This window comes from Amblyomma mixtum, chromosome 9 (genome assembly GCF_055824585.1).
Source record: "Amblyomma mixtum isolate Tamu chromosome 9, ASM5582458v1, whole genome shotgun sequence".
Classification (NCBI taxonomy): domain Eukaryota; kingdom Metazoa; phylum Arthropoda; class Arachnida; order Ixodida; family Ixodidae; genus Amblyomma; species Amblyomma mixtum.
In genome coordinates this window covers 72,340,632-72,353,821 of record NC_143020.1, presented here as the reverse complement: position 1 = coordinate 72,353,821, position 13,190 = coordinate 72,340,632, and the positions used below count along the sequence as shown (strand labels likewise).

The following is a 13,190-nucleotide window of genomic DNA, read 5'->3' as shown; positions in this document are numbered from 1 at the left end:
TGCCAATATGTCACCAATATTGGGCCAATATTGGTAACATGCTGGCATATACGTCAGCCAATATTGGTAACATAGTGGCAAATATGCCAAATGGTACCAGTATCGGGCCAATATTGGTAACATGCTGGCAAATATGCCAACCAATATTGTTAACATAGTGGCAAATATGCCGATATGGTAACAGTATCAGGCCGATATTGGTAACATGCTGGCAAATATGCCAACCGATATTGGTACCACAGTGGTAAATATGTCAATATGTTACCAATATTAGGCTGATATTGGTAACATGCTGGCAAATATGCCAACCAATATTGGTAACATAGTGGCAAATATGCCAGCCAGTATTGGTAACATAGTGGCAAATATGGCAATATGGTACCAATATTGGGCCGGTTACCTGTGCTGTTTGGGTGTTCCCCAAGAGTGAGCGGCGTAATTTCGCTCTCTCACTGCCGCGCCCTGTCTATGCAGCAACTGCTGTGGCTCCTGTACGACAAGGGCCACCTGCGGAACTACCCGATGGCTCTGGGGAACCTCGGGGAGCTGGAGGGCCTGTTCCCGACACCGGGACGGCCCCCGCCACAGGACCTGTTTGCCGAGGCAGTGCACGCGTCGCGCACCTACTACCACAACCACCACGTCTACCCCTACACCTACCTGGGCGGCTTCCTGTTCCGCAGTGGGCGGCTCAAGGAGGCCCTAAGGGCGTGGGCGGACGCGGCCGACGTCATTCGAAAGTGAGTGCCGTTCGTCGGTGCATGCGACTTGAAAAATTGGTAGGAGTTTAATGTAGTTAAACCGAGTAGATGTGCGAAAGCAGGTGTTCATTCTTAATCTTCAGTTGGAGAGGACACTTAAAGGTGCACTGAAGAGGAATCTGAACTCGTCTTTTTGCCGCGGGAACTCAATCTGCACGTTCCGAGCATTCTTAGGAACTTCGATTTATTGCCCTGTGTGGCCGATTTCCCTAATGAAATCGAATTAACGTCCGGCTCCCGCCTTTATTTTTTGAATTCTCCCCGTACGGTGGGCGGAGTCGACCAACATGTGGAGTGCCTTTCAGCCAGCTCTGTGGAGGCTTTGCTTTCGCTTTATTTTGTTTTTTAGGTTTCCGTGAATAAATAGTTTCATTTTCAGATAATATAACCGCAAAATAAGCCCGCAGAAATAAAAATACGCGCGGACTATTTGCTACTACGGACTACTACGTATTACTCCGCCGATGGCAGAGCGGCAAGCCGCCACGGGACTGGGTGAAAGGCACTCCACGCGTTGGTCGGCTCCGCCCACCGCACGGGGAGAATTAAAAAAAAAAAAAAAGGCGGGAGTCGGACGTTAATTCGATTTAATTAGGTAAATCGGTCACACAAGGCAATAAATCGAAGTTTCTAAGAATGCTCAGAACGTGTAGATCGAGTTCCCGCTGCAAAAAGACGAGTTCAGATTCCTCTTCCCTGCACCTTTAAGCTTTGCCTTAAGGGTCTGACGTGGTAGCTGTAGGGGGTTAATGTCCATAAATGCAGAATTGCTCATTCTCTACTTAACATTCATACATGCAGCGAGTCCTCATATACCACTACCATCCCTGTGACGCAGCGGTTAAATGATGCACCACTACACTGGCAGGTGGCTGTTTCTATCACAGCCAACGGTAGAGAACGTGCCACCTATGTTGGCCAATTCATTTTTGAAAGCAGGGGGTCCACGGGCCACAGACCACGTGATGAGTGGTTAGACCTGGCGTAGTATTGCTTTTGCAATAAAAATTGTGCGCACAAGAATGCATAAAGAAAGGTATACATTATGATCATGCACATAGAAAAACATTGGGCTGTAAGACCATCCTTTTTTATCAGTCATTTCGCATTATTTTACTGTTGCGCCCTGGTCTGTCATGAACTTTGTCATACTCACTCACTTTCTTTGCTGATTGCCATTCCCAGTACCAAGCGTGGGCACTCTGAGTGGCATGCGCAGTCTTCATTGCTCATTTGTGTGTGTAGGTTTAGGGTTCACGACGTATCTTTTTGCCCGGCTCATTAGATTTAGCTGCCGTCAAGCATCAAGAAGTGGAAGGTTGATGCGTGCGAACAGACGTGGTTGCCAGGCATCATGTTGCCTTCAGTCCTGGCCACTATGCCACATGATTTGTAAGTAACAAAAGAAAGGAAGAGAACAAAAACTGCCAAGGAAAAAAACACGAGGTTAGTGCTCTTAGTCAACATAATTATGGTGGGAAGGCTAGAGTAAAGGAAAAACTGCTCAGCAGTAGTGCACAGAACTTGGCTATTTGGCGAGTGGGAGGGTTTTGTTTGTATTCTTTCGAAATGATAGTGGCAGTCACTATGAAAAAGGAAAGAAACCAGCTGGTATAGCAGAGCCTCGATTATACGACTTTCTGGGGACTGCAGGAAACTGTCGTTGTATAATCCGGGCATCATATAAATAGAAAATCTTGCACAACTGATGCATTCGTGTAATAAACACGTCCGCTGCTCTGGCTTTCAAAAATTAATTTAAATTCTTTTCCACGCACATTATAAAAGAACCCATTTTTGTTCTGTGGGAATAAGTTTTGAGACCACGCGCAGCCAGAATTTTCGGCATCGAAGAGGCGGCTTTAGATGAGGAGCACGTGCGCTCCCAACCCTGCACATTCTGTAGACGTCACATGCACCTCGAAAACGATGGCTAGGATGGTGCGGCAGAAATACGGTTGCTCTGACTCTGCAAAGACGTTTTGCGGCACGCAGTACGACCATGCCAGTGACATGTCTTTCTGTTCAGACTTCCTCTAGAACCGCTGCCACTCCGCGGCAGTAGGCAGCAGTGTCTATACTAGGAATTCACACCATAAAGGAAAAAAGAAAGCACGATGTTTGCCTGCAATGTGAATGCGCCGGAGGCGTGCTTTCTGCAGACATGTGCGGCCCACTGGGTGACAGTACGCCTCTCGCTCCTGGCTCGCTCGGTGTTGCTGGGACTGATCTGCTTCACATCGAAGCCGCATCAGAATGTGCTTTCGAGCTAGCCGCCGATGATAGTAGAAATGTCTAATCTTGTTAATGCCTGTGTAATAACTTATCCTGCTATAAACGTACAGTTGACATCCCTAATGGCTTCATTAATAATGCGCGCGGAAGAACGGACCAGGTGAGCTGCCTCGCACCGACGTCCGCGGGTCGCTCGCATGGAGTCCGAGTCATCGATAGAACCGTCAGTACGGGCCGTTGCGCGCTCGATCACATTGTTGCGCGCTTCTCTGTCTTGATTCCGATCTGGAACCGGCGTAGTTGACGTCATGCCTGCGAATACAGTGTTCCGCCAGCGTCTCTCATTCTGGATGTATTCCTCCGGACGTCATGCGAAGTGGGGCATGCATATTTTTCTCTTATAATTGAGGCTTTTAATGCATTATCTCTATGGAAGATTCACCTGGCCCGCGCTTATTCTTAATATGTGGGTCGTCGTGTGAACGAGAGGTGCATAATCGAGGTTCCACTGTAACTGCCTCCAGAACAGACAGTGCCTGCCTGGTTCATGTTTAAAAATTGACCGCTGTCACGCGGGCACTTTTGATCGCTATCAAGACAATTGGGATCGAACTCAGTGCAAATGTGGTGTTGCTACACAGCCAATTAAATCGTGATCGAGCCCAATCCTGCTCGACACTGATTCGGTTCCTGTCTGGTGATCGAGGCCGCTACGCTCATGCTCCGGAAACAGCCAAATGGGAAATAAAATTGAGACCTGCTGAAAAGCCTTCTATGAAAATGTAAAATTTTATCTAATTTTGCATTTTATTCAGCACAGCTTGATATCCAAAAATGTGTTCTAGGGTGCCTCGATACACCATTCCCCAGTATGTTCGCTCTGTCAACACCACCTGCCTGCCTGCATGGTAAATAAGCACAGCAGTATAGCCACAGGATTTTTTATCAGAAGTGTTTGTGTTTGCTTTGCCTTCTTACAACTCCGGTGGGCATGCGTCGCCACCTGTCATTTAGCAGGCCAACTCGCTGATTATCATCGTGTGGGAAATGTGTTGCAGCCTTGCATGTGGAGTTCGCTTGGAACTTCAGTCTGATCAGGCTCATTTGAGATCGGAAGTCGCTGTTTGGCAGCAGTGTAAGTGGACGATTCTTAAAGAGGTTGCTTAAGAAAATATGGCTATACAGTAAAAGCTTGTTAATTCGAACTTCAAGTGACCATGGAAAATGTTGTAATCATCCGAAGTTCGAATTATTGTATGACTCCCCAAAAAAGTGGCAAGAACTGCGTGCATCACTACATTTCTTCAGTGAAATGTCGCGGATCGTTGCCTGCTTTTGAGGTGAAAACAGACAGTGACAATTTTTCACATTTCCATGAATTCTTTATTGTGCGCACAACGTAGGGAGCATCACAGCATGAAAGTGAAAAGGGCCCCCGTGGCATCCTTGTCGGTGCGCACTGCAGTGGTGAAACCCTCTCATAAGTGGCTGCATTGTGTGTGAGGAGACTTCACTGCACCAAGAGCGAATGGCACGTGATGAGCACATAGTTTCCATGCACTGGAAGAACCACGCAGATTGAAACGAGAAAAGCATGCAACGGCACCAATCAGCATCCTAAATGGCGAGTAGCTGGGCTTGTTTGGCTGGCTGATGTGTGGCTGATAGCCACTCTTTTGACATGTTGGTACGAAGCTCAGTAAAGCAGAACTGAAATTAAGTGGTCACACTATTCTCGGCGACAGGGCCATCCGTTTTTCGTCACGCTTGCCGTTGTGCGTAATGGGTTGCAGACAACTGTGCAGCTTGCAATTCAGGTTATAGTTTGCTACTCTGAAGATTGCTTGCTATGCCAGTTGTACCTGGACGCGGACTCCCTTTGGGAAGCTGTTCGTACTAACCAGTGCGAGAAATGTAGCGTCCAAATCAGCAAGAGTTCGACGCCATAGACTTACTCGGGCGTTGGCATGGACTGCACCGGCTGTTTGAATCATCCTGATGGCTCTATAATAGTCTCTTGGAGACCAGTAAAGGGTTTTAGCCATTCATCCAAATTAACGGGGGCCAAATTACAAATTAACAAGCTGTTACTCTATAGCACTTTGCCATATTTGGGGCTTTGCTGGCTTTTTTGGGACAGATGTTGTGCACAGCAGAGACTGAAAAACAGACAGAGGGACAAGACAAAAACTCTATACCTGTCCCCTCTCTCTCGTGTTGTCTTCTTTGTGCGCTACATCTATTCCGAGAAAGCATGCGTGAGCCTGCTAGTCCAGCAGCAAGTGTTGTCGAGTCCTGCCAACTTTTTCTGCAGTCTGACTGTTCCCCGATGCCTTGTCGTCCTCAGGTTCAACTACGGCCGTGAGGATGAGGAGATCTACAAGGAGTTCATGGAGATTGCCAACGAGCTGGTGCCGCAGCTGGTCAAGCTCAGCAGTTCGGGTGACGGTTCGCTGCTCCAGGACCCCAGCTGCTTTGCCCACCTGCTGCGCTTCTACGACGGCCTCTGTGCCTGGGAGGAAGGTACGGGGAACCGCCGCAATTCCTACATCGTTGCCTTGCATATCTTGTCTCACACACTACCAAGTCCGTTTGTCTTGCTCTGCTGAAGGAGGTGGTTGATGTACTGGTCAGGAAATTGATAATGGTGAGAAACTGAGATGCAGTTCATGGGAGACCTCTTCCTTCCTTTCTTCTCTTAGTCCCTCCTTTATCCCTTCCCTTACGGCGCGGTTCAGGTGTCCACCGAGATATGTGAGACAGATACTGCGCCATTTCCTTTCTCAGAAAACCAATTTTCAGTTCAAGGCTCGGGGTTTGTGCATCAGTTTAGGGATGCAACGTTCATCTGCTGTAGTGAGATGCACATAGGTGAGCGAAGAACAAAACGTGAGAACAAGCTCTGAGTAACCGGGCTGTTGTAAAACTGATCTCTCTGTTTCACGTGCCTTTCACGCTGAGGAAGCCGGTGCCCAAAACATAAACGTGCACTGGCTGTAGTGCCTCTGCAACCAGCTTTCGCCCTCATTTTTCTTTCTGGTCGCTTGTGTGTGTGAGTGTGCTTATCTGTTTGCTATCTTATGTACTTTGCTATCTCACTTCCATTGCTACAGTACTCTTTCAGGCTTACCATAGCTGCTCATGTGTGTGCCGAAACGTTTTTCCACCTGCTTAGTTATGAAGCTGCATACAGGTGCGTTTGCCTGTCGTATAATGAACCTATTCAGCAAATTTAAGCCTTATTGCTGCTATTAATTGTGTGGCGATGCATATTGATGTGCCATCTTATGAATTCATAAGAGCATTGTAATTTCTCTTGTGGAGATTGTAGATCCCAACATAAACCAGTCTGCAGTTGTATACAGATCGACTCTGCAGTGAAGTTCCGCCCTCATGTAGGACCGCTACCCAGAATTCCTCCGTGACAAAAAAGTAGTGCGTTGTTGAAATGTTTTTTGTTGTCTAAACGAGAAGATAATTACTCGACGAAATTAGAAGCTCATAAATTTTGATGCCTCTGGCTTGCATAACACAGTCATTATGTTTTTAAAAAGCTGATTTCGTTTACTGTTTGTGGTTGGTCAGCGAAGTAACACAGGATGCCATGGACCAACGTCCCTTGTTACCAGCTGTTGTTTTTTTTAGTTGTATCCTACTTTAGGTAGGTAGATTACTTTTAAGGATGACAATGGGTACAGATTGCACCAGAAATGGAGTTTTTAGCAGACAAAACTGTTTACATGCCGAAATATTTCACGGAATTCAAGTACATCATGTATTTATAAAGAAATGGCATGCAAGAGAGTTGATGTCGGAGTCTGATTTTACATGAGCTGTACTGAACAAAGGGAAGTATGAATTGTGGGTGGACATAGAAGCAATAATGTAATAATGTGTTTTTGTATTGTAACAGTAGAGATGTGAGCACTTTTCTGCAAGTTTGTGAAGCATTACGCTCTAAACTGTGGCTGATATATTGGTTGCAATGCCTACTCGGAACAAACTCACGATTACAGCTATCATTGTGATTATCAAATGCTTCCGTTTGTTACTGTCTAAAGGGGAACATTCATTGTTCAGCAAAATAGCTTATTGATAAGAAATGCTGAACTCCCTGCTATCCGAGGGAAAATATTGTTTTGAAAACCTGTTTATCAGAATGGCTTTCAAACAAAAAATCACAACCACAATTTTGCCTCTCCTGTAGTGACCCTTAATGCAGTTGTTTAGAATGCAAAAACAATAAGTGTGTATGCGAATCATGACTGAAACTTGGTGGAAACAAACTGACTGAGATATCCTGGATGTCCTTGGCATGTTCTAAGCATACACTGCTGGTGATTCAGTCTTGTATTTAACGATTATTAAAAAAAGAAGGGATTTAGATATGTACTATCGACAGGTAAGTTGTTGTGACACAGAAACACGAGTGTAGGTTGAGGAAGGAGCCACAATATGTTGTTGACCATTCAGTTTGCTCCCACTCTGCCTGCTTCTCTCAGGTTCGGCAACACCCGTGCTCCACATTGGCTGGGCACGGCCGCTCGTGGGGACCATCGCCAAATTTCCGGCTACGGTGAGGGCGGCGGTGTCGGTGCACGCGTCGACGGGAGACGAGGAAGACGCAGAGGCCAATGACAAGACCCACAAGGACGCACCACCTTCGGTCTCCAAGGAGGACTCCAAGAAGAGCAGCGAGACATCTTCGCAGGACAGCATGGTCAGTGACCTGTCTGTCTCTGTTCTCCTTAGCTGAACTGACTTGTGTTTTCCACAATTTCACGTCATGCCAGGTTGACATATGACTCAGAACCTTCCCTTAATGGGGGAGCCTGGTCTTGAAAAGAAGATTTTATTAATCTAGTCATAGGTATGAAATTTTCAGGGCGCATGTATTTTTGTGCGCTGTTTCCAGATATGTCATTTAATTTCATGTAAAACAATTCCTTGAGCACTTATGCAATTTTTATGCGAGTATTTTGCGAAGAGCTTTGAAGAAAATTTGCCGCGGGAAACTCGCTGAAATGCATGCCACTGGGTTCTCTTGACACCAAGGAATGCAATAAGGGTAAAATTATCATCCTGGCTATCATAGAACTTGAGTTATAGGGTACAGAAGCTACCACTTCAGAAACAGGATTATGCACTTCTCATTTCTGAAGCAACAACTTCAAAACCATATAACTTAAGTTCTATGATAGGCAGGAAGACAATTTTACCGTTATGGCATTCCTTGGTATCAAGAGAACAAAGTGGCATACGTTTCAGTGAGTTTCCCACAAGAAATTTTTTTCAAAGCTCTTCACAAAATATGTGCATAAAAATTGCATAATATTTAGAATTGGCACACAAAAATACATATTCCGTGAAGATTTCTTAATTGTGACTTCATTAATAACATTTTTTTTTTTCAAGACCAGGCTCCCCCCTTAATGCCTTTTCAAGGTATTGAATGACAATGTTATAGAGCTGTGTTGTTGGGTTTGGTTTGGTTTTGCATGGTTCAGGGGTCCCAATCTTTTTATCTTGAAGGAACCCACAGCAGCATTTAAAAAATGCTGAGCAGGCCCGCATGTCTTGGCTTCTGTCTCCTCCTGTCTAACATGCATGCTGGGAACCCCAAAATAAAGTCGGTACAAGGAAAAGTGGGGGTCGCACCTTGCATGGATTTTGGTGCTTGGGGAACCAGAAAAGCACTCCAATAGAACCCAGAGGCTCCACAGGACCTGGTTTGAGAACCCATGCTCTGAAGTACCCGGAGTACCGTATTTTCCGGTGTATAAGACGTGGCTTTTTTTTTCAAAAATCTTGCTGATGCGTCCTATACAAAGGTGCGTCTCATACGCTAATTTTTCCTTTTTTTGCGAGTTCAGGAATTACTCAGGCTCTTGTTCAAGTTTTTTTAATCGAAAAAATATCACTACCAATGACGCGGTTGTAACATGGTTAATACTTCAATTCGTGGACCGCCGTGCGCCACTTTTTTTAAGTGAACTTTATCATGAAACGACGGGGATGATGACTTCCTGGATCACAAACACGCACCATTTCGGAGGCCCCAAGCAAAAGTAATGTGAAATGCAAAAAGATGGCGACAAACACTCTTCTCGCCATTGTCAGGACAAGCCAAGACAAGCTGGCGTTCTTTTTTAGCCACCCTTTGCAACTTTCTTTGCTCCATGTATGTAGTGAGAAGAGAATGTGTCAGCCGTGTTGCCTCCAGAAGTGGGCGAACTTTTTGATAGCACATTCGAAGACGAATACTTCGAAGGTTTTAAAGGGACACTGAGGAGAGCACTATTAATATATTTTTTATAGCAAAATCCGATAGTTCGGCATGTCATGGCTTTGTTGCCACTTGGCCGGCAGCGAAAAATGCATTTATTTCTAAGAAATTTGGATTCGAAGTTGAAAAGGTTTTTCCCGCCGCTGTGATTCAAACTTGGGATTCGGCTATGACGACAGAGGACTAAGTGACGTGAAACATGACGTGATGCAGACTCCGTGATTTCTGGCTGCCAGCAGTGCGGCCTAGCAGCAGCCGAAAGGAAAGCTACCGCCGGCCGCACGTTGAAGGCATCTATCGGCTATTGCGGCCGTCGCTACAGTCGCTTCGCTTACGTTTGCACCGGCGTTTTGCGAGCGTTACGATGGATCTCGTTCTCGAAGTCGTCAACGAAGTTCTCGCAAATAGACACCTTTAGCATACCGTGTACCTTGATACCGCTAGCGGAATACTGGGAGCCCGCCTAACGCCGGCGAGCAGGCGCTGATTGGTCCCGATGCTTCAGGCGAGCGCGTAGCTGCCCGGCACGTGGCGCCATCTGGCGACGTCAAGGAGATTTGCGCATGCATTGGCTGCGCCTCAGTGATTTGTGCTTCTCGTGTCCTAGCGTTGCTAGAACCATTGGTTCCAGCAACACTGTTTTGTTATATGACGTCATGACGCTTGTACTTGCGAGTTTGGCCTGTGGCGGCGATACCTGTATTTTGGTTCTTGCTCTTTTCTACGTTACAAGAGCTTTGTTGTCAGTATGAGTGGCGTTTTTGTAATCAGGAGCTGGTATTCTGTCGATACAAGCCAACTTCAATTTCTCCTCAGTGTCCCTTTAAGTAGAAATAAAATGTTGTTGTGGACATATAGGAGAGCTCTTTCGTTCTTTCTTTTTTCTAAAACGTGGGTGGGTATGGCGTGAGTGGTGCCTTTTTCGATCACTTAGCGTTGCTTAAGAATTTCTCACTGGTACGGTGAATTTCGTGATGGTCACGCAAGTGTGTTTAATTAAGCCTCACCAGCCTAACTGGCTAAATTGGGGTGCGTCTTATACACGGGTCCGTCTTATATACCAACTTTTTCAATGACAGCCTGCATATATGGCATGTGCGTCTTATACACCGGAAAATATGGTAAGCGTTTCACAGAATTGTGTTGTTTGTGCGCGCTTGCAGATGGCTGATGGCAAGGAACCCAAAGAGCACGATTTCCTCAAAAGCCTGGAGGACCAGCTGGGGCAGAGCAACGGCCCACCGCATCCAGACATTGTCGCCCTGGCCGCGGCGTGTGCGGAGAACATCCTCAACCCTGACTACCTCTTGGGCTGCGGGGAGCCCTTTTCGACCAAAAATGGCAACAGTGTGGTCAGTTGCATGTTTTTATTTTTTTCTAAACTCGGGTCATGGCAGTATGGTTGTGCACTTTTCGCGAACACTAGAATCTCGTGCTTTCATAAGGGTCCTTGTTGGGGAAACCTGTCGTATTTAATTGTGCTTGGCGCATGATGGCCTTAGTCGCCTGTGTGCAATAAAACACAACAAACAAACAAACAAACAAAACTTTCGTATGTAAACAAAATCACCTCAGTTTGCCTGCGACCAGTCGGCATTTTTGTAGCGTCCACTTTGACCATTGTAATTACTTTTACAACCAGTATAGAGTTTTGATCAGCAATTGTCGGTAACTTATAATTTGTGGCCCTCAAGGAAGCACAGTGCGTCGAACGCTGTGTACTTGTCCCACATGCGGGCCATCTTTTTTTTCTTCCTTCAAAAAAAAATTTTTGCATCCAGTGAAACTGGGCTGTATGTTGTGCACCTCAGTTTCTGTATCTCAGATGCAGCTATTTTTTATTACCTTCAGTAAGTGTCGCCAAAGCTGTGATAATCCAGTAGTGACCGGAGTGATTCAGGAGGGTGGAATGAGCCATTGTATTGTGCTAGCAAGGTCACCTGCCCTTGCAGCCCTTGGCACTTGTGATCGATAACGGTGCAAATGTGAGGACGCAAAGCTGGGAATTTCAGGCCGCCCATTTTTAAACTGCATTCTTCTCTTCTTCTCTGTTCTTTCTTTGGTACGATCACTTAAGGCCGATTCACACGACGGACCGTTCGCCCGCGGCCCGCGCACTACGTGTGCATACGTCAGCACTTTGAGAGGCGCGCTGGATGCATGGATGGATGGCGGCCGACAGCGCGCCCCTCAAAGTGCTGACGTATGCACACGTAGTGCGCGGGCCGCGGGCGAACGGTCCGTCGTGTGAATCGGCCTTTATTTGCAGTCCCCATAGCAGGCTGCCATGCTAATGTAATTACCGTAAAAACCCGCGTATAATACGAACCCGAATATAATACGAGGCTAAGTTTTAGAGACGCGAAATGGGAAAAAAAAGTTTCACCCGCGTATAATACAACTAACACAAGCTCATAGAAGACATTTAAGGCGCGGTTATACTCCAACGTAGCGCGTGCGCGCGGCACGGCGACGTCACGTTGGCGAAGCGCGACCCTCTATACTCCAGCGGCGCCCGATCGCCAGCGTGTTCGGCGGCTTCCGGCGCGGTCTGACGGCGCCCGGCGCGGAATGCAGCCGGCTGCATTTCGCGCCGGCCGCGCCGAGAGCGCGCCGAAGCCGCCCACCCAGAATGCACCGCGCGCGCCTCCCACGCCACGCCTCCCCTCTACCCCCTTCGCTACTCGCCTCCTCTCCCAGCTGGTTTTCGAACGAAAAACGTTCTGCGCATGCGCTGCCTCGCGTCGGAGTGGCTGGACTGTAGAGCTCCCAAACTGCGCCTGGCGTACCGTCGCCGATCTGACGTATCCGACCACAACCGGCTCTCGCCCGCGCGCCGAGAACGTCGGAGCACGTGCGTTGTCAACAGGCGCATGGCACACCGCGGCCCCCCTGCGCACCCAACGGATCAACAAAGAAACGACGTCGTGATGTCGTTTGTCGAGAGTAATGAAGCCAAGCCGTAGCCACGCACCAATAGCAAAGTCAAGCCGTAGCCACGCCGCAAAAACGAAACCAAAACTTCGAGCAACTTCGAAAATTTTTGTTCGGATCCGCAAATAGTATGAGGCGGAAATTTAGGACGCTAATTATGGGAAAAAAACCTCGTATTATAAGCGGGTTTTTACGGTACCGTATTTACTTGCGTAATTTGCACACTCCTAATTCATTACCCGGGTTCATAAAACTGAACTTTCACTCATATTTTGTGCTCACTACTGCACCAGATCACCAGCATGCACACCGGTGTGCATTAGGCAGGCTTGGGACAATTGGCGCGGCTGTGTTGTCATGTGTGGCTGCAAAAAGTGTGAGTGGTCAGGGGATGCCATCACGCTGACCATGCCAGGTCGAGCCAAAGTGATGTCGTACCAGATGTGTGCGAGGGTTGGGCACGACTGACTTCTTTGGGCGAGAGTGGTTCTAGATTAGGGCGCCAGAACCAGCATGCTTCGATCGCCTGGATAACAGCCTGCCCTTTTAGAGACACGCCGTTACAAAGTGGAAATGAGTCGGCAGCAGCTAAATAGCCACAAAGGAGACAACAACGATATAATCAAATCAAATCAAATCAAAGTTTATTTCCCATCTAGCACTACAGATGGAGGAATCGTAGAAAAAAGCTGCCCTTGGGCAGCTTGACGAGTCTGCAATCCTAATTATTGACAGGGAGGCAACACAAGAGTTTATACAATTTCAAAAAAACAAGCACATCAAGGAAGCACCGGAGAATACACGAAACAGCAATATGTTACATAATGAAACTTAAACCATGTTATTCAAAAACAAATTATGTAGTTCACGACGTGAAAAAGAAAACAAATCGAGGTTAATGTGGATATGCCTATTTAGAAGAGATGGAAGTGTGTACTGAAGGCATTCCCTACCAAGATTTAGTCGAGGTGTTG

General features: G+C 46.9%; 1 protein-coding gene across 4 annotated transcripts in view; it reads left to right on the top strand.

Annotated features, from left to right (window-relative positions):
* The window catches only part of Mnn1 (menin 1), a 51,613-nt gene that overhangs the window by 12,198 nt on the left and 26,225 nt on the right, over positions 1–13,190 (top strand). For all 4 annotated transcript variants that reach the window (XM_089560393.1, XM_089560392.1, XM_089560391.1 and 1 more), the window contains exons 4-7: positions 475–740; positions 5,344–5,519; positions 7,499–7,716; positions 10,446–10,634. In XM_089560393.1, the coding sequence (XP_089416519.1) occupies positions 475–740; positions 5,344–5,519; positions 7,499–7,716; positions 10,446–10,634 (849 nt within the window). The remainder of the gene's footprint in view (positions 1–474; positions 741–5,343; positions 5,520–7,498; positions 7,717–10,445; positions 10,635–13,190) is intronic.